Below are 26835 nucleotides of genomic sequence, written 5' to 3'. Positions count from 1 at the left end.
CGGGCCCAGCCGCTCCGCGGCATGTGGGATCCTCCCAGACCGGGGCGCGAACCCGGTTCCCCTGCATCGGCAGGCGGACGCGCAACCACTGCGCCACCAGGGAAGCCCCGATATTAATCTTTTGATGTGATAAATATTTTCCCTATACTGGCATTCTGTATTTAAGTTTGTCTGTGCTCTTTTTTACTAAAGTCTTACATTTTTATGTAGTCAAATCTGGCATTTATTTTGTAGTTCTCTGTTTTCACTGTTAATAAAATCTTCACAAATATTACAGAAAATTTTCTATATTTCCTTTTTAATACTTTTATAATTACTCATATTTATATATTTTAATTTATCTGTAATATCAATATTCATATTTTTAATTCACCTGTAATGTGTTTTCTAAGTATGGTATGAGCTAGATACTTTGATGGAAAATTTTCTTAAGTGTATTAAATACTTTAGTATTTTTTTAAAAAGGACATATGTGTATATAATAACTAAGTTATGAGGCAGATTCTACTGTATCAAAACATAGGGATACTCTCAGGAGCTATTAGGTTGCATTGGGTTTTTAATATTTATAGTAGGTGTCCCAAGACTGTAGTGCTTGTTGAAGTCTTTGTTTCTCATCCTTACAGTTTTTAAGTTACCATTGCATGTTGTTCAGCAAACTCATATTTTATTGCTACTTCATCTTACCCTGTATTAGTTTTCTGTTTCAAATACGGCTTAAATTGGGCAATCAGGAATACAGGCTGGTTGGGATTATCACTGAACTGGGACTTTAAACACAGTGGGACTTTAAACAAGTGCCACTGAACTGGGACTTTAAACACACATACCCTTTAAACACACATACCTATTCCCCAATTCTAGCAATGCTGCTAGAATTGGGGAATAGGTACAAAACTGTTTATTGGAAGGCACTGTTTGCAATAGCAGTGGTGACATCAATAATAAAACTCTAAAATGAATAAATGCACACCAACTGGGAATGGCTTAAATAAGTTACGGTACGTGGGAAGGCAGTGTATTTAGCTGCAGTCAGACTGCTGATTTACAGTTTGGCTCTGCAACTTAATAGCTCTAGACATTGGACATGTATATTAGCTTCTCCTTGCCTCAGTTTGCTCCTCTGAAATGACAATAATAGGTTTGTTGGGAACATTAAATGAGTTATTACTCTAGATTGCCTAACAAAAAAGAACAAACGGGAAAAATGAAGTGATCAGATACGACGTGTAGATTACACAAAGTATAGGTAAATAAGAGGGAAGGGAATTGATTGGGTGGCTGATTCTATTAAATGATGTGTAATGTAGGGGAATATACTTTCTGTTTTAGAAACTTCATAAAGAAGTTTCTAAATCAATTCTAACTTTACTCAGTTCTGAATAGTAATTATAGTTAATACCAGGAATGAATTTTCAGTATTATGACATGTTTAGTAAAAGATTTGTTTGCTAGATCTTTGAAATAAACAATGAGAAGATTCTGCCTAGAAGGTAATGTTTTTTTTTCCACACCATATTTACATGTATACTCCCTCTAGCAGAATTATTCTTTGCCCAGATGAGCTGGAATAATGTTTTCAGCCCTTTTAATAAGTAACTCTTTCACTAAATGCCCTTGTAGTTTAAGGTTCTTGCTTTTAAAGATATAACTAAATATCCCAGTGTTCTTCCTTAAAGGCTGAAAAGGAGCATTCACAGCTTTCTTTGTTGCATATTTAACAATGTTCACATTCTACAAGTTGTTTAAGTATCCATTGGGAGAATATATTTAGGGGTATCCAATCAGATACCCTGAGGCTAGTAAGAGATTTTTTTTTTTTTTTTTTTTTTTTTCCACTTTGTGTTCTCTTCCTAGACTCTGTCTTGACAACTTCAAAAATCTCTAGCATTACCACCACTTTTTCGTAGGTAATTGTTTCTATCATTGTGTGTTTGGGGGTGGTATGTCATTAGAGATGAAAGGAGAGAAATTCCTAAGCATATTCCTAAATTAGGTAAGGAAAACAGCCATTCCATTAACATCATCCATTAACAGTGTGACACCCATTTACACATTTTCTTTTTAAAAATTATGACTACAGGATAAAATATATTAACAGAGTTAGAACTTTGAAGGGGTGCTTTTACTTAATGTCATTCTGAATTTTTTTAGTCTTAATTTAATTTAATCTCCTTCATTTTTGTAGTCTAAATGACAGAGGATAGATCATCAGTGGACTAATTAAACAATTTTTTTTTAATGTTGCCTCTACTACATACCTAGCCCTTTAACACTGAGAAAGCAGAAGATTAAAAAGACAGTATCTCTACAGCTTCAGGGGTTTAATTATAAAATGCACCTTGTTAGCCTCTTTCGAGGGCAATATTTATATATCCCTTTGCTCGAATACTTTATTTGTAAATCTATTGGAGCCAGTTCAGCTATTCACTGAGAAAATTATTCCCTTAATTTATGTGAATTTATTCAGTTACATTGAGCTGTCTTAAAATAGGGTACAGTGATTTCAAAGGGTGATAAATGTATACATGTTTGTCACTAATACATGACTAGAGCACAACCTCTTTTTTTTAATGACTTTTAAAAAAATTATTTTTATTTATTTATTTATTTGGCTGCATTGGGTCTTTGTTGCTGCACGGGCTCTCTCTAGCTGCGGTGAGCGGGGGCCACTCCTCATTGTGGTGCACGGGCTTCTCATTGCGGTGGCCTCTCGTTGTGGAGCACGGGCTCCATGTACGTGGACTTCAGTAGTTGCAGCACGCAGGCTCAGTAGTTGTGGCCTGTGGGCTCCAGAGCACAGTCTCAGTAGCTGTGGCACACGAGCCCAGTTGCTCTGCGGCATGTGGGATCTTCCCAAACCAGGGCTCAAACCCGTGTCCCCTGCATTGGCAGGCGGACTCTTAACCACTGTGCCACCAGGGAAGCCCAACCTCATTGTTCTGAATTGGACAAAACTTGTTTTACTTAGAGTATAGCTTCTAAGGTTCCTTACTCTTAAATACACTTGGAATATTTACTTCAGTTTATGATTCACAATTAGGAAAAAATCTGTATTTTCTTCTTCCCATTTTCTTTTCATTTTCATTCTTTGTTTCTGTCTTCTATTATTGCCTTTCTTTACCTTCTGAATTCCTTTCTTTCCTTTTCTATAGGCACTGATGTTCTTTACATTGGCCCTCTGAAAGGTGAGCCTTGGTACGATTAAAAAACAAAAGTGTTGGTCTATCTGCTTCAGCAATATCCTTAACTTATATTCTAACTCTCTTGAACTGATTTTTTCCCTAGAGTTTCCAACTTATATTTTTTGACCTTATTGTTATACATATTCTTAATGTTATACAAGTAAAGTTAATTTCACTTGTTTTTAAGAGAGGTAAAATAATGTACTAAAGCTTTTCCTTCCAGAATGAAGCTTGTGTTTCACCGTATGCTTTATATCATTATAGCATGTATTACTGAAAACTAAGATAACTATACTTCATACTTACTACCTGTTTTTCATGTTATTTATTAGGAAGTATATATTCAAGCCCAGGACTTTATAGTAAAACAATGACCCCCACTTACGATGCTCATGATGGAAGCCCCTTGTCACCAACTTCTGCTTGGTTCGGTGACAGTGCTTTGTCAGAAGGCAACCCTGGTATACTTGCTGTCAGTCAGCCAATAACATCACCGGAAATCTTGGCCAAAATGTTCAAGCCTCAAGCCCTTCTTGACAAAGCAAAAATCAACCAAGGGTAAGTTTTTTGTTTTGTTTTTTTGCTGTTTACCAATTACTTTACAAGTTGTTTTTGTTTTTGTTTTTTTTTTACTGAAATTATAGTTAATTTACACTATTGTGTTAGTTTCAATTGTACGGCACAGCGGTTCACTTATATATATATATATATGTGCGTGTATATATATACACACACACACACAGCGGTTCAGCTATATATACATATAGCATATGTGTGTGTATATATACGTGTGTGTATATATATGTGTGTGTGTATGTATATATGTGCGTGTATATATATACACACACACACACACAGCGGTTCAGCTATATATACATATAGCATATGTGTGTGTATATATACGTGTGTGTATATATATGTGTGTGTGTATGTATATATGTATATATAGTCTTCTTCAGTTTCTCTTCCCTTATAGGTTGTTACAAAATATTGAATATAGTTCCCTGTGCTATATAGTAGGTCCTTGTTGGTTATCTGTTTTATAAATAGTAGTGTGTATATGTTGATCCCAGCTTCCTAATTTATCCCGCCCAACCAAGAGTAAGTTTTAAAGTATAGGTACAATTTAAGAATTTCTTTATCCACATAGAGGTAGAATTAATTTTGTCTTGCTCTGTTCCACTATTGTTAATTTGTCCAGGTGGCTTGATTCCTCAAGATCTCTCATGGAACAAGATGTGAAGGAAAATGAGGCCTTGCTGCTCCGATTCAAGTATTACAGCTTTTTTGATTTGAATCCAAAGGTACCGAGGGTTTAGAGGGATCTCTGTTGTTCCTTTTTGTTTGCTTTTTGGAAGTTGGTGGGGTAAGGAATTGTTTGGATATATATAGCAAGTCTTGAATAATATTAAAAACTCAAAGCTTTGGACAAAGGCACCTGTATTTTAAAGTAGTCTATTGTTTTAGTAAGTTGGAAGCATAACTAAACCCTTTTCTTTTTGTTAAATAATTGAATTTTTGGTTGATTTGTATTTTAAAGGAACTAGTTAGGTACTACAGAATTGGTAAAGTTAGTTTGTTTTTTTTTTAACATCTCTTTTCAACTGTACATAATTATATATCCCAGAAGATGTTGCTTCAAAATAAATTCTTTTTAAGTCTATATTTCTCTCAATTTAATAGCCAAATATTGTAATATGTTTTTACTGTCAGATGGTTGGCATCATCTGTGCTACTGAAGTACTTTGCTCTTCTGATAAGATTTAAATTTGCTGTAGAGATCTGGAGTGTTTTCCCCCAGAAAACACCTGGCACAGAGATCTGGGTCTTTTGCTTTCATGTCATCCTTGCGGGTGAGGGGACCTCTCTTGTCTGCTTCTCATCCTTTTCATGTCTAGATTATAGCCTAGATTTTAATGTATATATTTATCATTTTAAATTATGTGCTTAAATAATTCTTCATACAGCAGTAAAATGTATATAGTAGAATTACAAAAAATCATTTTAATCCCTTTTTAGGCTATATCATACCTAATGTTGGTAAAGCCAAAGCTGTTCTGGGAACATAGTTATATTTGCATGGGGTGGGAGGGGGCTATGTATTTTGTTACCATTCTAAGATAGTATTGTTACAGTATTACTATTGATTTTTATGAACATAACTGAATGGATAATTCAGCAACATTTAAGTAAATCTTTTCTACAGATGTGTGTGTGTGCTTATGTATGTTTGTGTATGCCCTCTATTTTGGATTCTTAAAATAATTACTGTTTCCAAGGACCTGCCACTTTGTCTGGGTATGCTTTTCCACAGTGAACAAGATGTTCCCCGAAATAATTAATTTACTGTCTGATTATGACATGTTAGTGTGGTAAATTGCAACAACAATACTGAAAAACAGTTCTACCTTACTTTAATGTCTTCAAGTTAAATTCCTTTTATTAAGGGCTGTAATACCTAATGGTTATTTCCTTGGGAAATAACATACAGAATCTACTTCTAATACTGAATATGTAAAAAACTTTTGGCATATTTTAATGCCATTTTTAATGAAAAATTAGATGTGGATATATTTAGGTATACGTAACCCTATAGGTAGCTTTTTTCCTTATTGTTAATGTAAAAGGTAATATATTACAAAAGAATTGTATCTCTTTTGCTGCAGTATGATGCAATCAGAATTAATCAGCTTTATGAGCAGGCCAAATGGGCTATTCTCTTGGAAGAAATTGAATGCACCGAAGAAGAAATGATGATGTTTGCAGCCTTGCAGGTAGTGGCGAGTATTGGTAAATGGGACTTTTCAGGGGAAAGGGTAGGGGATTATTTAAATGGTAAAGTGGCATAGTAATTCCAGTAGCATTTTGATAGGTAGTGTTTTTTACTTTTTGCTATGTAGAAAGTGAATAGACACTTAGAAGGCAAAATATGTGTGAATTTTATTTAATTTTTGTCTTATATAAGAGATTAGTGGTATATTTAATAGTTACTTTTCTGTATCCTGTAGGAGAAAAATATCCTTCTACCCCTAGATGTATATAAGCTTAAAACTGTCCAATTTTCCACTGGAAATAAAATCTATATTAAGAATCAGATTTCTGAAATGAAGCTTTGCATAACTTCATAAATAACTGGGGATGGTAATATTTGTAAAATGGGCTATGGCAAAAATTAATACCTTTTAAGATAAAATTTTAAGAGACTAGAGAAACTAAACATAGATAAGTTTTTAGAATGGTAATCCTTAAGAAGTAGGTAGCTAACGTTAAACTAGTATTTTTCCAAATGTGGTTCTTGCTTACCACCTGTTTCAGAATTATAGTAGGGCTTATTAAAAAATTAATTGCCCACTTCATTACTGCTGTTCCCACTGGTAAAGTAATATTAAGGTGGCATCCACAAATCATTCTTGGAGACACTGAGGTCTGATTGACTACCAGATTAATTTTTCTAGATTAATAATTGCAGATATCTGAGTGAGGCTTTGGTGAGTGTTCTCAGATTATGATGGAACTCTATTTAAGTACTGGAAGTAAGGTTGACATTCAGTTATGAATATCTTTCACTATCACAATGATTTAATTTTTTCCTTAGAACACAATAAAAATGCTCTCAATCTTCCAAATGTTTTTATGTACCCAGAAGAGTTTCTCAGTTAAGACTCAAAAAAGTTGTCCTTTAGAGAGGAAGAGCAGCTCGTTTCTCCTTAGTTTACACACTGAAAGAAGGGAATCAAAATGAAGCTCAGACAGGGAAAATTAGTAATGACAGATGAATTAGTTTAGTTATTTTCAAGAGACTTGCTTAATCAGTTAAGACTCTTATATTGTGTCTCTGGGTGATTCAGACTACCTGAAGAATTTCTTTAATTAAATTCTGGAGCAATTTTGTTCACAGTTATCTCACTTGGTTGTATAGTGTTCTCTACATCTTTCTCACTTAGAGTATGGGCTCATAATTTTCTAGTGAAAGTTTTGCTAATGACAGAATAATAATATATGTAAAATGTATGTGGGAAAACCACAGGTTTTCTTATATAGTATTTCTTTTTATTATAAAAATAATGCATTTTTTAAAAAAGCCAACAGATGTATCCCAGCATATAGGTGTTCAAAAAATATTTGTTGAATGAGTATACACACCGTCTTACTGTCATAGAAATGGGATTATTCTTCAGCTTTGCCCAACTCCCACCCCAACCCCAAAACATTAGATATTCCATTTCGATTCAGTGAAAAACACCTCAGAACCATGGATTTTAATTCATGGAGACTGCATGCCCCAAAGCATAGCTTTCCTGGACCATTTTAGAATCTAGATTCATTGAGAGAATTTTGGACTCCAAATCCCCTGAGTTGTTAGAAGCCTTCCAAGAGACTGACCCAAAGCCTCTTGGAAGCCATCCAGTACAAGAAGGGGGAAACTCTGAAAGTATGGCAAGGAAATGCCTAGGGTTTTTTATTTTAGACATAGGTTACAATCTGAACTATTCTCTCCTTAGAGCTTCTGGTTCCTTGTGTAAAATAAATCTACAATAGTAAAAAGAAACAAAATAATTCAAAGTAAGAAGCTGTGGATTTAAAAAATTAGGTAAGTTAGTAACACTGTTTTTCAAGTATTTAGGTCCAATCATATACTGTAACATTTAACAGATACCCTATGCCCCTTTGAAAGCAAAACTGGATTTTATGACCAGTCCCATTCACATCCAGGATTTCTCCCGTATAACTCAGAAGGACCTTTTGCATCAGAATCATCTAAGGTACTTAGTAAAAATGCAGATTCCTGGCTGGACCCCATATTTGCTGAATCAGAATCTCTGGGGGTGAACGAACCTAAGCATCTATAGTTTTAACCAGCTCTCCATATGCTTCTTAATATGCTCTGATATTTGCGGCCACTGCCTGGGGGCCTCACCCTGCCTTTTTCTTCATGATTTATGAATATGAAAATTTCTACCACTATAAGGATCTCATTTCAGGATCTCATTTCAGCACAACTGAAGATATAGCCAGAGAGTAGTCATTCCTAATTCACTAAATCTTAAAATACAGAGGAACGTTGATATTTGGCCTCAGGATTAGTTCACTGAATGTTCGCATGAATAGATTGTATTCAGTGAATGAATCCTTCAGAAATATGGATTGCTACTTAGTGCTTTGAAAGGTAACTGATTAAGTGATTTAAAAGTTCTGCTTGGGCTTCCCTGGTGGCGCAGTGGTTGAGAATCCGCCTGCCGATGCAGGGGACACGGGTTCATGCCCCGGTCCGGGAAGATCCCACATGCCGCGGAGCGGCTGGGCCCGTGAGCCATGGCCGCTGAGCCTGTGCGTCCGGAGCCTGCGCTCCGCAACGGGAGAGGCCACAACAGTGAGAGGCCGGCATACTGGAAAAAAAAAAAAAAAAAAAAAAAGTTCTGCTTAACTTCGTATAAAACCTCTCTAAAGTTTAGCATCAAAATCTAATCATTAATATTTGTTCTAAACCACTTACCTAAATGTATTTAAAATCATGACTAGTTCTATACCCAAAGATCTTTCTATCTACATATAGGAGGAGTTATCACTACTCATTATATATATACATATATGTATATGGGAGTATTCATGTGTGTCAGTGGTGGTATATGTATTCACATATAAACGTATTCTACCTTATTCTAATGTATGAATGAGAAGGTCAGTGTCATCTCTCTCTGATAAGGTTTTCAGCATTGAATTGAGGATGGGGGAAAGTGGAACTTTAGTTTTCAACATAATAGTGATAACTAAATTTCCTCTGCTGGATAATAGTAGTAATATAAGGTAACCAATGTTAATCCATTTCTACAGAAGACCTTATGCATATTCTGTTCACTCATCCAATACTTGTTGGTTCTAGCCTGCGTTTTAGACGTGGAATACTGCAGTGGGGAAAAAAGACAGTTAAAAGTCTCTGCTTGTGGATTTCCCTGGTGGCGCAGTGGTTATGAATCCACCTGCCGGTGCAGGGGACACAGGTTTGAGCCCTAGTCCGGGAAGATCCCACGTGCCACAGAGCAACTAAGCCTATGCGCCACAACTACTGAGCCTGCGCTCTAGAGCCCGGGAGCCACAACTACTGAAGCCCGTGTGCCTAGAGCCCGTGCTCCGCAACAAGAAAAGCCATTGCAATGAGAAGCCCACGCACTGCAACAAGCAACAGGAGAGGTCGCGATAGTGAGAGGCCCGCACTGCAACAAAGAGTAGCCCCCGCTCGCCACAACTAGAGAAAGCCCGTGCACAGCAACGAAGACCCAGTGCAGCCAAAAATAAATAAATAAATTTATTAAAAAAAAAAAAGTCTCTGCTCATGTAGAGTTCAGTGGGAGAGGTGTTAACTCTCTAAATCCTAGGGACACCCAAACTGAATTCATTTGTATTTGTCCAGGGACCCTACTTTTTTGAGTAAACATTTATTAGCAGGTTTAGGACATTGATTTCAGGTGCCATGCCCATTATTTTCCTATCCTTCTAATTCTTAGAGACATTTTAGCTTTTCAGATTAGGTGATGAAAGACATTCAGTATAGATACAGATAATAATCTCATTTTAAAATTTATAGTTAGAACAATCATTTAAATAAAATATCACTTCTGGTTTCAGTATCATATCAATAAGCTGTCGATCATGACATCAGAGAATCATTTGAACAACAGTGACAAAGAAGTGGATGAAGTTGATGCTGCCCTTTCAGACCTGGAGATTACTTTGGAAGGGGGTAAAACATCAACAATTTTGGTAGGGTGAATCTTTTACTACTAATTTAGTTTGAACTGATGTTTATACCTTTCTGTGGAATTCGGTTTTCATGCAGCGTTTGGGGGATACAGAGAAATATTTAGTGCTTTAGAAAATACAGACATCAATTTTCCAGAAACTTTCAGGGAAATTTTTAACGTTAATATTGTTCTAGTGTCTAGTGCTTCCAACACAGTAAAGATAGATCTTGACAGTCTGCACATTCTCTGACAAGTAGTGGGAGAATATTTCTTCAGAGGAAAAATTAATCTCAAGTCATGGTAAAATCCATTTAGTGATCTCCAAATTTGAAATATTACAAAAAGAGAAAAATAGATCTCAGGAAAATTTTTAAATGCTTAGGTATTAATTATTACAGAAGAAACACTATTTTAAGGACTGTTATGAGTTACAAAAGTTCCATATGCAGCTATAAGCAGTTTTAGCTATAATAAAATCAACACTATATTCTTGTGGGTTGTATAAATTGCTATTTTGATCAAACTTTTAATAGCTTTTTATGCCATTTGAAAATACCATTGTACTATGTGACCATATAATATGATTGTACCTTTAAAATCTTTATAATCTGTATTTTATGTAATTTTCCTTGTTTACTTGAATAACCTGGTTCTTGATATCAGATACTAAACATTAGAGTTTCAAATTTATTTTTAATGAGAAAAAAATGATTTCATTCTTTTCCTAGGGTGACATCACTTCCATTCCTGAACTTGCTGACTATATTAAAGTTTTCAAGTAAGTACAAAAGGGGAGGAATTCCAAATATTAATGAATAAATGTCAGTTTTATAGCCATGTTCACATTTTTGAAATTTACTCTGACTGGCAAATGAGGGAAAATAACCATCTTTACCAAATTAAAATTGCAGTACTTATTAAGTTGTTTTATCTGATAAAAATTTTCCTTAAGGTGGGGGAGGAGATTGTGTAAACCTAGATGGATTGCATCATGCAGATTCTGAAACATACAGTGGTATATCGGTATAAAGCATCCCATCTGGGTGAAAGCAGTACATAATGAACTGCTATTGTCAGTGGCTGTTTCTTTGTTTAGAGCCCCAGAATCTATTGAATTCTATTCATTTTTGATGGGACATTTTATAACAAGGTTCCAGTGTATCTTATCTAGACTTTTAAACAGTCGATCTAGTCATACTCCACAGAATCAAGAGCGCTAGGCATTAAGGCAGAAAGAGGAAAGGAGGTGATGTGGAATATAAGATATAAAGCCATTTTGGAATAAACCATTTACTGTAGGTGAACATATAACAGCTCCACATATGTAACATTTCTGAGATAATGGCACAATTTCAAATGCTGCTCCCTACCCCTACTTTGTTATCCCTTTACACACCTTTTTTTATCTATCTGCACTTTTCCTTATCCTCTCTTCCTCGTGCTTCATGTTTGACATTGGCATGACAAGTTAAAGTCACCACTGAAATACATGCCTGAGAGATAAGCACTTCCCTCACTTTAGTCTTGCCAGGTAAACTTGCTTGTTTAGAGAGGCTCCAAAGGCAGCCCTATCGACATCATGAACTGGCAGGTAATTACAGGACCTAGGAACCTTCCAATTATTGACATTTACTTCACCTTTATTTTCCTGTGCTTTTCATGTGACCTGCTAGTGGTAGGGACAGCTACAACTGACAGAAATACTGGAATGTTTGCCTTACTGTCTTCCTCTGCCCACTCACTGTAAGATCTTCCTGAGTAGATTGAGAAAGGAGGGGCAAATCCAGTAACAGCAACATTCAATATAACACACTGGCCAAAAGGGAACTGAATTCAGCGTATGTAAAACTTGGTCTCAGACTTTTAACATTGTGAAACTTTGCTGCTAAAACATAGCATTGATAAAGTTATTTCAAAAGTGTTTTTTTTTTTTCTTCTAATTCTGTTTGACACATAGGCCAAAAAAGCTGACTCTGAAAGGTTACAAGCAGTATTGGTGCACCTTTAAAGACACATCTATTTCTTGCTATAAGAGCAAAGAAGAATCCAGTGGCACACCAGCTCATCAGATGAACCTAAGAGGTAAGGAAAGCCTTGGAATGACCAATATTGATGGTGGAATATCTGTTAGCTAATATTCTAATAATAAACTAATAATAATAAACTTTGTTTTGCTGGGGGATAAAGTTTTTTAGTTTTTTAGTTTCTTAACTCCTTTAGGTACTTTTTTATGTTTAGTATTCAATTTCACATGAATATTTTGTTGTAATCTCTGTGCAGTCCTCACTTGAAGTGTGTGATTCTACTTTTATCGCAAGTAAATTTATGATGTCTCTTTTCTGGTCTTCAGTATTAGGACATTTAGGTTTTCCTCATTCTGCAGGAGCTGCCCACTTAATTTTCAGATTCTGCCGCATTCTCATCTGTGCTGTAGTCATCTCCCAGTTTTTGCTGGTTTCTCCCTTCCTCATCAGCATCCTACTCCTCTTCCTGACCTTCACTGGTAACAAGCTGGTCCAGCTCAGGTCCCCAGTCTCTTGGTTTTCTGGCTCACCAGTAGGTTAGCCACCTGCAGGGTTTAGCTGAGTTCTTCCCCTTTCCCAACACCTCTTCCCTGCACATCTTCGTCATCTTCAACACTGCTCTCGTCCTGGCCCCTGGGGCAGCCCCAGGATACCCCTCTGAGGCTCCTCCTAGCTGATAACCTGAATCTCATTGGTTTCCTCTTATTTCTTCAGATCCAAAGCTGTCTCAGAACAGGGGCTGGTATTTGAGGCACACATTGCTGGACCTGTTTCCACGGTCCTGTGGCAGCTGTGGCGGGCTTGCTTCCTGGGGCTCAGACTGAGCCTGGCCGAGGGCTCAGAGCTGCTGGTTTTGGTCTTTTTTTTTTTTCTCTTCAGGTCTGTGGAGTTACAGCTTCATTTTGGTTTTAGTGAGTTCTGTTGGTTCTTCACACTGCTCCTTCACCACTCTCATCTGTTGGATGCACTGGTTCAGGTGGTAGGAGAGTTCCCTCTCCAGGTTGGTCTGGTTCTTCTGTGGCTGGAGGACATCCTGCTGCCTCTTTCTGTGATTCTCTGCAGCCTTTATCTGGTCTTGCAGATTGTTCATGGGCCTCTCACTTGCGGCGATGTTACTTAAAACTTCCAGCTCACTTCCGGTGTAGATACCACTTCCTCCAGGAAGCCTGCTCTCCCACAGGCTCCCCGGCACTCGCTGCCCCGGGCACCCAGCATGCTTGGTGGGGGACGTGGCAGGTTGGCTCCTCGCTGCTCCACACTCCTTTTACTGTGCCTTCCCTTACAGCAAAGCTGCAAGACTAAAATACATCTTCCAGACTCATTTCCAGTGGGATTTAGATTCCAGTCAGATGCATCCTTGTGAGACTTGAATTCCTGAGTTACGGGGTTGGAGAGGCAGTTAAGAAAGGAGTTAGGTGCTTCCGGGCTCTGGAGTTACATCTGTAGATCTGTATTCTTAATTTTTCTTAGTAAATTGTGCATTCGTATATTTTTAGTATATTTCAACAAGATGTCCAAATCTCTACCCTATCTCTGTTCTGCCCAGTAGTCATCCGAACTATTGCTGTATAGTTACACACGTTTTAATAAATAGAAAGACCTCTGCCCTGGGTAGATGATTGCTATGCCCATGTGTTGAAGTTCTGTAATTTTCCTAAAACTTCTAGTTAGACTCACTGTCTTTTTCTCTCAGTCACGGGTTTAACTTTTGAGTCTTTACCATTATTTGTTACTCTCAAAATCTATTGCAGCTGTCCTCTTGCTTCCCTTCTAAGCTGCTCAGGACTAGCTGCAATTATCCACTCTTGATTTAGAGACTTAATCTGTCTTCTGACCCCTGTCTTCTCTGTCCCTACTACATCCTTAGTCTTCTCCTTCTATAACCGAGAAGTTAAGTCCTGGTATGGAGAACAGCCTACAGGGTGTCCCAATCCCACTTCTCTCAAGTCCTCCCAAAGGAGCACTTTTCTAGCACATCACACTGGTGAAGGTAACACTAGACTAAGAATCAAATGGCCTAGATTCTGTTCTGCTCTGTGATTTTGGAAAAGTAGCCTATCTGGACCTTAGTATCTTCCTCTGAGTAATGAGAGTGTTGGACTGGACCTTAGTATCTTCCTCTGAGTAATGAGAGTGTTGGACTGGATGCTCTCTAAGGCCCCTAAGATATCTAAAATGCACAGTTCTAAAAAGTGCAGTTCAGCAGATGCTGATTGATCTCCTGCCATGAACTGTGCCAGGTACTAGAGACAGGAGCAAGAACAGATTATAGTCGCATCCTTCAAGATGTTTAGAGCATGTCAGGAGATAGACAACTACAACTCGGGCAATAAATAGTACTTTAAAAAGTAAGCAATGGATCAGAGGAGCAAAGAGGTACGGGTGCTGTACCAGTTAGTCTTCAGTGACGTTGGAGAGAATTAGGAGAGACTTCATGGGGGAAATAATGTCACAGTTAAGATCCAAAAGAGAAAATTGTGATCTGTGGAAGGAAGGAGGAGAGTTGGTAAAAGAGACTGGTGTGAAAATGCGTGGAGAGAAGCATCAGCAATCACAGGGCGGGTTGTGCTTCTGGAATATGGAGTTTGAGGGGGGAGGATGAACCCTTCCTTAATAGCTGTTGAATCCGTTCCTGCTAACTATGAGAGGTAATAGCAGAAGAAATTGGCAGGAATTAGAGGATAAAATTGTTAAGTTTTTTAAACTGGCAGCAATGAAGTGACACTGAAAGATTATTATGAAAATGATGGGATCCATCATATTTATATTGGCTACAGTGTAGAGGAGTAATTTTAGAGCAGTGATAGTGATCCAAATTACGCTTATCAAATATGGGTGGCGAAAAGGGCACAACTTCATTAGATTCTGAGGAAGTTCGATCAACAGACTGGGTGATTGACCTGGGAGAGGCTCAGGGAGGGATTTGATTCTGGCTTGTATAGCTGGGTGGATAGGGTGGTATTGAGATTGAGAATATAGAAGAGATGAGTTTGGGGAGGAAGATGAGCTTAATTTAATTGGGTTATTTTAAATTTGAGGTGCTGGTGGGATATCTGTTTGGAGCACGGGTGAGATCCATGCTGCAGATAGCAGTGTGGTAGCAGTTAGTATTAATGGTAGATGTAGCCATTGGAATAGTTGTCTACAATATGAAAAGGCTAAAAGCAGAACCTTGCAGGACACCCATGTTTAAGGGACAGGGCAGATTAGAGGAGGAGGAACTTGCAAGGGAAATAAACCACAAAAAATAATATATAGGAAGACGATGGAAATGAGGCATGATGGAAGTTAAGGTAAAAGTTGTTTCGAAAAGAACGGTGTAGTCAGTAGTGTCAAATGCTACAGAAAAGTAAGATTAAGCCTCCATAGGATTTAGCTACATGGAGGTGGTTAGTAACCTTGATTAAGAACAGATTCAGCAGATTTCAGTGGGCTTTTTTTTTTTTTGCGGTACGCAGGCCTCTCACTGTTGTGGCCCCTCCCGTTGCGGAGCGCAGGCTCCGGACGCGCAGGCTCAGCGGCCATGGCTCACGGGCCCAGCCGCTCCGCGGCATGTGGGATCCTCCCGGCCCGGGGCACGAACCCGTGTCCCCTGCATCGGCAGGCGGACTCCCAACCACTGCGCCACTGGGGAAGCCCTTCAGTGGGCTTTTAAGTATGGGAGCCAAAGTACAGTCATTGAGAGGTAAATAGGAAACGAAGATAGCTTTTTGATGAACCTTATCTGTGACAGAGAAGGAGGAAAGAGGGCAGTAATAGAAGAGAGAGGTATAAGGTAGAGGAGAGAGGCATTTTATGGTTTAAGATGAGAGACTCCAGGAAGTTAAATGCCGATGGAAACGTCACAGTAGAAAGAAAGGAAGGGAGGCGAGAGGAGGAGGGCTCTGTGACGGAGCAAGGCTCCTGACGGGTGGTAGAAAATTCAGCCCACTCGGACGTAAGAGCCCTGGGAGGAGAGGCACCTCTTCCACAGTGTGGAAGCAAGGGCAGCCAGGCTTATCTGCTTTGGTGGCAGGAAGTTGGGGCACCTCACTTGTGATGGCTTTCGTCTTCCTGGGAAAGTAACGTGTGAGGTTGTCCCTTGAGAGTGAGTGGCATAGGAGGCCTGAGAAAATGTGAAATAAACATTGTTGAGAATGTCTGTTAACACAGAAGCCTTGCCAGTGTCAAGGGGCAGGCTAAGGTTGGGAATTTACGAATTTCTGGTGAAACGTATCTGCTCAGTTTTGTGATTTTTTTTTTTTTCTCCCCCTTTCCCTCCTAGAGTGCTCAGCAGCCAGAGCATAGGCAAGTAAGTGGTAGATGGCTGGGTTGAGCTAGGGTTAAGGTTTTGCTGAGTGTGTATAATGGAAAGACAGTGAGTCTGGGGAGTTGGAGGTGCCAGCTGGTGCAGCGGGGTCCAGGCTGGGCTGCAGAGAAGGAAGAGGTGGAAACATGATGGGGAGAAAGTGATTGGGTCACAGGATTGGGTCTCTCAAAGAACTTGAGGAGATTTAGGATGAAGATTGTGATCAGAGTGGGCTGTTTGCATTTAATGCTTCAGAGGACTAGTAATTGGGTTACAGTGAGGTCCAGCATGTTACCATGGAAGCAGGTAGCCTGTGCTTGGAGCAGGCATGGGGTGAATACTGTCTGAAACGTGGCTACTGAGTGCCTCTGTGCTTACACTAGTGCCTGAGTTACCACTCGCTTGGTCTCTCCCTTTTTAGTTTTTTTGGTATTTTACTTTAAAAAGAGGTCTAATTATTATGGGCTTGGGTACTTTAAATCTATTTGCATGATTAATGAAATTTGTGGCAAAGATTGTGTATCTTCAAACATCTCTTTGTTTTAACTTTGCAGGTTAAACACATTTCCACACAACTTCCTAATTGTTTCTAATGATTGTATAGGAGTTAATGTGGTAGCTATTTATGTGGAGTAAATATTCTAAAAAGAAAGCTAAGAGGGGAGAAGGTCCATCAAATTAATGATTGAAGTTAATTCTGGAGAGGAGAGGATCTCTCCTTTATCTAACATGTTCTGTTTCTTTTATATGATACTTAAAACATTTATGTGATGGGGGAAAAAATGACAATTTAAACATATGTTCTTTTTGTGTGATAGATACATAGAGGTTTATTATCTTGTTCCTTGTACTGTCTGTGCCAGGAGAAGTTGCTCCAGAACAAGGAGAAAGGCAACAGCAGGCCCTGCTAACAGTTTACATTCTTCCTCATAGAGCCTACTGGATGGTCTTAACACGTATTGAGGGTGACATGAACTAAGTACTAACACTTGGAATACTCTTTAGGGAGCTTTGACATGTTCATTATCTTATTGATCCTTACAGCATCCCTGTGAGGTAGAGTTTAAGGTCAGGATTTTTGGGCATAAATAAATTGGACATGATTATGAAGTGGTTGAGAAAGGTCTGGAACCCAAATCTGTCTGCTTGCAGAGCTCTTCTTCACTATATTATACTGGTTACTAATTTATTCTGACCATTGTCCCATTATCTAACTGGGTATATACATTCAATAAATCTGTGTTCTCTTCTGTAAAGCCACCAGCTAATGGTTAACAGAGTTGATTACATGGATTTTTATAATCCATAAATGTATGTATTCCTGAAAACTTGCCAGTAGAGTGAAATTCTGCATGCCACTTATTTTCATACTGACTTCCCATGTATATAAGTTTATGTTACCTTCTATACCAGATGGACTCCTAATATATTGTGCTTACAGTTAATTTTTCATATATACAAAGAAATGATTAAGAAACTATTTTTCTTCAAATGATCACCCTCTGAATTGAACTACTTGTTAAGTATTCCAACACCCTGGAGTTTTGGAAGGAGGCCTGTGCCCAGGAGCATTCAGTTGAATCAGGAGATCCTGTGCTTCCCCTCCCCTGTACCATTAAGCTTCTTGCTTCCACACAGGAATAGGAGAGGAGAGCAGTTGAGTTAGGGAGCGGTGGGGTCCTAAGGAGGCCCTTATATAGGACTCTAGCTCAAACTGGGTAATCCACCTGAAACATGCCTTTTTTTTTTTTTTGTGGTATGCGGGCCTCCCTCTGCTGTGGCCTCTCCCGCTGCGGAGCACAGGCTCCGGACACGCAGGCCCAGCGGCCATGGCTCACGGGCCCAGCCGCTCCGCGGCATGTGGGATCCTCCCAGACCGGGGCGCGAACCCAGTTCCCCTGCATCGGCAGGCGGACGCGCAACCACTGCGCCACCAGGGAAGCCCCGAAACATGCCTTTTTTAAACAGCGGCAGGCGGACGCGCAACCACTGCGCCACCAGGGAAGCCCCGAAACATGCCTTTTTTAAAAAGCATCATAAAAGTCATTTATTCTGACCCAAACACAATTAAGTTAGAATTTAATTATAGAAAGATACTTTAAAATCCCTGTACATTTAGAAACTTTAAAATCCCTGTACATTTAGAAACTTAGGAAAAAAATCCCAAATAACTTAAGATTCAAAGAACTGAATGATACTAAAACAATACATATAAAACTTGTGGGATGGAGTGCAAGTGTTTTTGGTAAAATATCCTTTTAATAGGACTCTTTCCTTCTCTTCTCAATCAAGGGCCACAAACTCTGTGCAGTTAAATCTCTTGTATATTATATAGATCTGATTCTTTGCTCTACCCCTGGACAAAATTACTGAGCATAAAGAATTTATTCCCTGATTTATAGATTCCATGACAGCAAATTCAACATGTTGATGCCATAAAATGAGGGCTGCCTATATTGGCTTGGGATTTCTTAAGAGTAAATTTGATCATTTTAATAATTTTTTTACTACAGGGTGTGAAGTCACCCCAGATGTGAACATTTCAGGCCAAAAATTTAACATTAAACTCCTCATTCCAGTTGCAGAGGGCATGAATGAAATCTGGCTTCGTTGTGACAATGTAAGTTTTCTGATTAAAAGTAAACCTCAGTTTTCTTTGCTTCCTTACTTAGTGAGTTGACCATTCATTCTTATATTTTATACTCAAAGGACCCATATGTGATAGATTTCAAACCTCAGTATTTCTTTTCAACAGGAAAAACAGTATGCACACTGGATGGCAGCCTGCAGATTGGCCTCCAAAGGCAAGACCATGGCAGACAGTTCTTATAACCTAGAAGTTCAAAATATTCTTTCCTTTCTGAAGATGCAGCATTTAAATCCAGATCCTCAGTTAATACCAGAGCAGATCACAACTGATATAAATCCTGAATGTTTGGTGTCCCCTCGCTATCTAAAAAAGTACAAGAACAAGCAGGTACTTGATTCATTTTACTTCATCTGCTATTTTCTGCTGATTTGTTTTATAATTTTCTATATATACTTTAGTTTCCCCCTCTTAAACACAACTTTTTCATTTTAATTGGTAGTCTTAATTTCATATCATGTGGTTAAAATATAAAATAAGAAATAAATAGCTTTCAGTCAGTTTAAATTGGTCATTTAAGAAAAGCCTTATTTTAATATGAAAGATAATGAGGTGGAATATTGGGAGCATATTTATTCTAAACAACCTGAGGAAATCACTCTGCTAACAGGATGTTCTTTCAGGAAATTGAATATGGTCTTACTGCATTGTGTTAATTCATGCAGCTTTATTCCTTATATAAAGTAAGTCTGATATAAAGCACAGCCAGCATTTCCCAACCAAATCTATGATGACTCTTCTTGCTGTCAAAATTGACTTTTTCAGCTTTGGAAATAAACTTTATGAGGGTAGATATAGTCCACGTTGAACATTGTCTTTTCTTAACATTAACAGTCAAAACCTAAGCAACATTTGCATAATGTGACAAAGTTTGGTAAATTTTCATTGAAATTCACTGCTTTTGTTCCCTCTGTTTAGAATTCCTTTCCTGGAAATTAATACCATAAGAGGATTGCTATTTAGGAAAAAGGGTCTTTGGTACAACATAAAAGGTTCTTTGCCAGGGGACTTACACTTGGGATAGCCCCCAGTACTCTCTACACCCAGCATCATGCCATAAAAGGAAAAGGCTCCAGTTTAGGAGGGGAGTGAAGAAGAACTGTGAAATAAATATTTCATTTTTATCTAGTTTCATTTTTATTTTTGTTCAGGAGTAATTTTAAAACTACTGGAAAGGCCCAATGATATATCCAGAACACTTGACTAATTCTTAACTTTAAATACAGTCTTTATCATATGGATCTGAAATCACTTAGCTAGAAATATTCAGAAGTTTTAATCACCAAGTATTTGTCTTTAAGTTGCAGAGGTTGTGTAAACTGCATGGAAATGGTCTATCCCACGGTCATATGTTGTGGGAGTAGTGAGGAATGGAGGAAATGCTGCCCTGGGGAGCTTTGTGGAATGTAGATTGTAAGTTAAAAAGGGAAAGTGAATCGAGTTCTAATTTCATTTTTTGTTCTTAGTTAATTCATTTAAAAATTATTTAGAAAGAGACTTGTTTCTAAAAGTGGATTCATTTGCCTTCAAAGTCAATGAGTAGTTTTAGATCTTTAGCGATCTCATTTCACTGTCAGCTATTAGGAAAAAAAGATCTTAAAGTATAAGTGTGAAGACTGCCAAATGTTGGTTTAGTTGTCAGACAGGTATTGTTTTCCCAGAAGCCTTTAAAATGATAGATTTTGCTTTAAAAAGGTACTTTTCTGTTGGTGAGTTCTTGAATAGATGTCAGCTGAAAATTCTCTTGAGAACAGAGAATGTGTGACTGTCTTTAACTGGCAGGATGGCAGTATGTGTGTGGTCTGAGATTAAGGATCTTTCTAGCCCTGTCTTCCACATTGGCATCTTATCAAATGCACATTCTTCTTGAGTTCTCCTTTCCCTAACTAGACTTGGAGGTTGAGTCATACTATTTCCCTGACACCTAGTAAGTGCTGATAAGCAGGAGTTTAGTTTAGTTGTGTCAGGTGTGTACTAGTCGTTGGACATATTGCTCAGTAATTGTTTGTTAAACTGTATGATCCAGTGGCACTCCGGGGTCAGGTAGGTCTAAGATGTGCAGGCCATGGGGTCATTCAGCCCTACCAGGGCATAAAGTCTTTGGGTCCATCAATATAGCCTTTGTTATAGTTAATCTACTTTAATTCCTAAAAACTCTATATTAATTAAATTTGCTATGGATATTTTTTACATAGATGACTCCCAAACTGGATTTTAACATTGTAAAGGAAAGAATTGTTCTACGTCTTATTCATGTTAATCCAAATTGAAATGGACCAATATGTTTATAGCCACCACTCCTATTGTAGTGTATGGCATATTTTTATTTTCCCTTCCAGGAAAAAGGATGCAAAAAACAGATGGTAATTGAGGGATTTGCTTTTCTTGTGTAAATAAAAAAAAAAACAGTATGGTCACTGCACTTATTTTATGCCTTCAACTTATTTCTGAAAAGTGGTGCATGGATATATTATCTGACTCAATATGAGACAACATTAAAGGCTTTTGAATATTAATTTATATTTTGCTACTAAAATAATTAGCTTTACCCTAACCAGTAAGAACTGGTACATGAGAGGGGAAAGGTTATTTGCTCTTAATTTTCTCCCTACAAATTTCTACCCTTAATTTTAGTAACACATAACAATCTAAAATAATGTGGAGTGTTTCTCAGTATTCTAAATGGAAAGTAATCGCTGCTTTCTCATTTTCATTTTCATGCTTGCATTTACTTTTTGCTTGGTTTCCATCTAAAGTAATTTTTTGCATGGTTTTTGGCTGGAATTTTGGTTTGCAGGTTACCGCAACTTTTTCTTTGCTTCATTGCCATTTTTTCTGATTGCCTTTTTTTCTTTCTGCTTCCTTTTTCTTTTCCTCGCATTGCCATCTACAGCCAGGCTATATAAGAGATTTGGTAAGTTCTCCATATTTACAAAAAAATAAAGAAAGAAAGAAAAGACATCATTAAAAATATTTAAAGCCCTAGCTACAGTCTCCCCTCATGGATTAATTTCCTTCTTCTCTTTGAGGGAATAGTCATCCCAAAGTGAGTATAATTTAAATTAAAAAATTAACCTTTCTAATGATTCCTTTAGAAAAATTTTAAAGTTATTACAGTGATTTCAAGGACTTTAAAGCTGCTAAAATATATATTATTCCTGCTAGAAACTTGTATGCCAGGTACCCATTCTGATCATATATCTTGTTGCTGAATTTAAAACCCGTCACATATATGAGGATTAGAAAATATAGTTTTATAATGCAGTATCATATGTATGTGTACTTGAATATGTCTCAAGAATGGCAGTTATGCAGTCCTAATAGTTCACTGTTTCTTGACATATGGAAACTAAAGTTAAAAAATATATATTGAGGTTTATTTTGGAATGTCATTATTTTACTAAAATTCCCAAATGTAGCTTCAGATATTTTCTAATTCCAACTCTTGCAATACGTAATTTTGGGCGGGGCACATAATTCCATGTTTTAATCTTTTTTGTCTTGATTCTACCATGAAATAATCATATCTAATGGTAAAGATGTTTAATCATGTTTAGATAACAGCAAGAATCTTGGAGGCCCATCAGAATGTAGCTCAAATGAGTCTAATTGAAGCCAAGATGAGATTTATTCAAGCTTGGCAGTCACTACCAGAATTTGGCATCACACACTTTATTGCAAGGTCAGTGGTTCTACTAAGCACCTATGTGTAAACCTTAATCTGTGCCTTTTTACTTAATCTACTTCATATAATTAGAAATTAAACATTTAAAGCTACCTCCTGAGACCCATTAACCTGTTACACAGTAAAATTTAAAGAATGTTGGAATGTATTTTCTATACTTAAAATTGTTTCATCAAAAATTCAAAATTTCTGTTTTATGCAAGAATAGCACTTTTTTTAGAATTAAAACACACGTCTTGAAGAAAAACAGACCAACATTGTCCCCCTCCCACCCCCAACATGTTTTAAAACATTTATTTATGTTTTTAATGCTGTAGATTCCAAGGGGGCAAAAAAGAAGAACTTATTGGAATTGCATACAACAGACTGATTAGGATGGACGCCAGCACAGGAGATGCAATTAAAACCTGGCGTTTCAGTAATATGAAACAGTGGAATGTAAACTGGGAAATAAAAATGGTAAGTTGTATCTATGCTACTTGAATGCGTATGTAGTCCATCTGCTAAAAATGAATGAATTAAGTAGAAAAAGGCCTATAAATTCTATTCATTTCCTACTTAAACTTGCCTATTTCATAACTAGCCTAGATATTAAATTCTAAGAACATAATATGTTACAATGTTGCCTCATCTTTAAGGTTATCTTTCTATAACGGATAAATCCTTTCTACTCACAGATAGCAGCTACTCTACTGAATGCCTGTGCCAGGCATGATACTAGATGTTTTATATTTGTACCATATTTCTAAACCGCACCTCAGCCCTGTAAGGTTGATGGATTATCCCCACTTTACAAAAGAGGACACTAGAATTTAGAGGACTGAGGGCCGTCACTGTCCATGACCACACACTTAGTAACAGAATCAGGATTCAAACTGGGTGGGATACTTAGGGCTCTAAAGCCTGGCACATCATGCTGCCCCTAGCCTTGGAGTACATGATTATCGTTTAAAATAAACAGAATGTTTTACTAGTAAGTCATCTGTTTTAGGGTCGCTGGGTTTGTTGTATCGATTTCAGTTACTTCATAGAATCTTGTATTTCTGAAATATTCAAAGATGAAACCTAAAGGTTAAATATCTAAAGCAGATATGAAACACAGGAAGTAGGTTTTCTCCCAGGACTTCAAGAGAGACATTCTCATTAATTGAATCACCAGAGACCATTTGGGAACCTAATGACCTAAAGCCCCCTTGCATTCAGTCTTCCTTTTCAGAAGAAGAAAACTAAAAAGGAGGGTGGGGGGCGGCTAGTAAACTTTAGTTATGCTTTTGGACTTAAAGGCATTATTAGTTTAGGATTAAAAAATACTTGAGGACCAGCAAGGACAGACCTTAAGCACAGTAGCTTCACTTGGACCCAAGCATCTGGAGTTTTGCACGGACTGATCGTTCTCTGTCTTTGTTCTAGGTCACTGTAGAGTTTGCAGATGAAGTACGATTGTCCTTCATTTGTACTGAAGTAGATTGCAAAGTGGTTCATGAATTCATTGGTGGCTATATATTTCTCTCAACACGTGCAAAAGACCAAAATGAGAGTTTAGATGAAGAGATGTTCTACAAACTTACCAGTGGTTGGGTGTGAACAGAAACACTTGTAATGAAGCTCCATGGCCATAACAGTTATTTAAGTTTAAAAGCTGTTGTTTGTTATATGCTGCTTAATAAAGTAAGCTTGAAATTTATTATTTTATCATGAAAACATTTTTGCCTTACCAGACCAGTTAATATGTGCACTAACAAGCACGACTATTAATCGCTATCATGATACAATATATGGACTTGAATATGGCACACGTTCCTTAGGGCCATGAATTGAAAACTGAAGTAGTGGGCAAGTCAGAAACAAAACATCACTGATTCAAGCTAGCCAAACTGTATGTAAGAAACTCAAGCCATCTACTTTAAAGCTATCCAGGGCTTAAACTATATGAAGTCTATTTATCATGTTTAATGCATGTGTTTTAATGTATGTTTAATTTGACCTCGTAGTTTTCAGACAGCTTACTTCTGGTCGCCATTTGTCGTCCGTCCGCCCCCAACCCCCACAAAATAAATCAGGCCTGCAGAAGGTGCCTGATATTTAATACTGTCGTTCTTTGATCTTGAAGGAAAATGCTGTTAGTCATCATGCCTGGTTTGTTTTTGTCCTTGAATAAGCATGTATGTATATTGTCTTGTGTTTTTATTTTTACACCATATTGTATTACAACACTTTTAGTATTCACCAGCATATTCACTGTCTGCCTAAAATATGCAACCTTTGCATTACAATATGAAGTAAAGGTCTATGAAGTATGCATTTTGTGTAACTAATGTACAAACACAAATTTTATAAAATTGTACAGTTTTTTAAAAAACTACTCACAACTAGCAAATGGCTTGGATGTTGCATCTTTGCATTAATTAAATGCTCTTTAAAATATAATTAATGTGCAGTTTTAATATCTGCTAAATTAAGGATGACGACTTCATTATAGTCATGATTTGCCACAGTGTCCTTAACTCGAATGCCTGGACTGGCTGTGTTCTAGTCTGTTGCGCTGTTACAATCTGCATTGGTGCTAGTCAGAAAATTCCTAGCTCACGTAGCCCAAAAGGGTGCCAGGGAGGGGTAGATTACCAGTATTGTTCAATAATCCATGGTTTAAAGACTGTATAAATGCATTTTATTTTAAATAAAAGCAAAATCTTTTATTTAATGTTTCTTTTGTACTTCTTGTTTTTACTGTTTACATGGCATTAACTTTGTAGAAATGATCTTTTGCCTTTTGGAAGTGCTCTACCTGCAGCTTGTGAGAACAGTTTGCTTAGTATTCTGGCGTGTCACCAGACAGACATACGTAATCTCTAAGATGGAGTCTTCCACTTAAATAGAAACCCCTCATTTTTCCTACTACTTAGGAATGAACTGTAAAATATTTATATGTTAGACATGTAGCTATAAACAGAAATATGACAGATGAACCGCAGTGTTGACTTGGGCAGAACTGGTTTTAAACAGCAAAATGACTCAGTTTCAAAAAATACAATTTTTATGAATTTACTCCGTATTGTTACTGCTATCCCATCATCATTCAGACTCAGAACTTCAGTTCTGGACTTTCCCCTTTACCCCTTGCACTTAATCAGGCCAAGCCCTGTTGATATTTCCCTCATGCAGCCCAGTGTCTTTCATTTGTCATTGCTCTCACCATCCCCTGAATTCAGGTCTTTGGTCTGTGTCACATTCTCCATGGCTTTTCTTTGTACTCTAAGGCCAGGTCATAACATAAATTTAAGAGCTCCTTCCCATTAAAAAAAAAAAAAAAAAAGTAATAATATGTTCCCTTAAGTACAGATCACCAACTTTTACAGTCACTTGCTAAAAGCCCTAAACTATATTTACTCTATGGCGTGCCCGAGTCGTTGATGGTCCCACGGCCTCCCCACAAGGGAGAGAGTAGCCTCTGTGCTGACTTCCCTGCCTCTGGTTGCCCCACTGCCCTCCCAGTGAGTTGAAGATTAATTTAGCCCCAGCACAGCAACAGGCTGTGCTCTAATAACTCTTGGTTGCTTACAGCATAAAAACTAAAAGTCCCCAGTTAAGTGCTCAGAGGTCTTCTGTGGCCTGTTTCCCAGGTCACATTTTTTCACCCTTATCTCCCAACAGTCTTCTGCATACTTCACTCAAACTGGGCGGCTGCAGACACACTTTGCATTTGCCCATCTCCATGTCATTCCCCAAACCTGGGATGTCTTCATCCCCAAACCTTCTAGTCTCCACCTGTCCAAATCTCAGCTTTCTATAGCATTTTAGAAATTTTAGAAAGAGCTCAGGTGTTCTTTCTTCCATGAATACTTCCAAGTTTCCTTGTAGCCAAAAATTTTCTCTTACTCTGAACTGCCATTGAATTTGGTCCTTTTTGGAACTTAAGAGCAATCATCTTTATTGAGTATTTCCTATTGCCCCTAATAAATTATTACTTCCTTGAGGACTGGATCTGAGCCTCATGGTTTCTACCTAGGATCAGTTAACATACATTTGTTTATTGAATATAGTGATGGCCATCTTGGAAATCAAGGAATTATTACAACTTAGAATTTTTCAGCCTCAGCATAGTTTAATACGGAGGAAACAAACATTTTTGGCATACCAACTGTGCACTAAGAGGCATGCTAAGTGCTTTCACATACATTATCTAAAGATTCGTGCAATTCAGCCTCATTTTATAGGTGAAGCTCAGAGAGGCCAAGTGACCTGTTTGAAGTCACACAGCTATAACTG

General features: G+C 37.7%; 1 protein-coding gene across 10 annotated transcripts in view; it reads left to right on the top strand.

The window, feature by feature from the left end:
* FERMT2 (FERM domain containing kindlin 2) overlaps window positions 1-25265 on the top strand; it is a 75309-nt gene extending 50044 nt beyond the window's left edge. For 2 of the 10 annotated variants that reach the window (XM_028495871.2, XM_028495870.2), the window contains exons 5-18: window positions 3156-3188; window positions 3518-3743; window positions 4387-4489; window positions 5852-5959; window positions 9810-9944; window positions 10654-10703; window positions 11883-12007; window positions 18751-18857; window positions 18993-19214; window positions 21224-21247; window positions 21778-21798; window positions 22442-22566; window positions 22887-23028; window positions 23980-25265. In XM_028495871.2, coding sequence (XP_028351672.1) covers window positions 3156-3188; window positions 3518-3743; window positions 4387-4489; window positions 5852-5959; window positions 9810-9944; window positions 10654-10703; window positions 11883-12007; window positions 18751-18857; window positions 18993-19214; window positions 21224-21247; window positions 21778-21798; window positions 22442-22566; window positions 22887-23028; window positions 23980-24153 — 1595 coding nt within the window. In that variant the 3' untranslated portion in view covers window positions 24154-25265. The remainder of the gene's footprint in view (window positions 1-3155; window positions 3189-3517; window positions 3744-4386; window positions 4490-5851; window positions 5960-9809; window positions 9945-10653; window positions 10704-11882; window positions 12008-18750; window positions 18858-18992; window positions 19215-21223; window positions 21248-21777; window positions 21799-22441; window positions 22567-22886; window positions 23029-23979) is intronic. The other 8 variants (XM_028495875.2, XM_028495873.2, XM_028495876.2 and 5 more) reach the window with 6 other exon arrangements.
* The last annotated feature ends 1570 nt before the right edge of the window (window positions 25266-26835 follow it).

The sequence above is a fragment of the Physeter macrocephalus genome, chromosome 11, assembly GCF_002837175.3.
Source record: "Physeter macrocephalus isolate SW-GA chromosome 11, ASM283717v5, whole genome shotgun sequence".
NCBI lineage: Eukaryota > Metazoa > Chordata > Mammalia > Artiodactyla > Physeteridae > Physeter > Physeter macrocephalus.
This window is presented reverse-complemented; position numbering and strand designations above follow the sequence as displayed.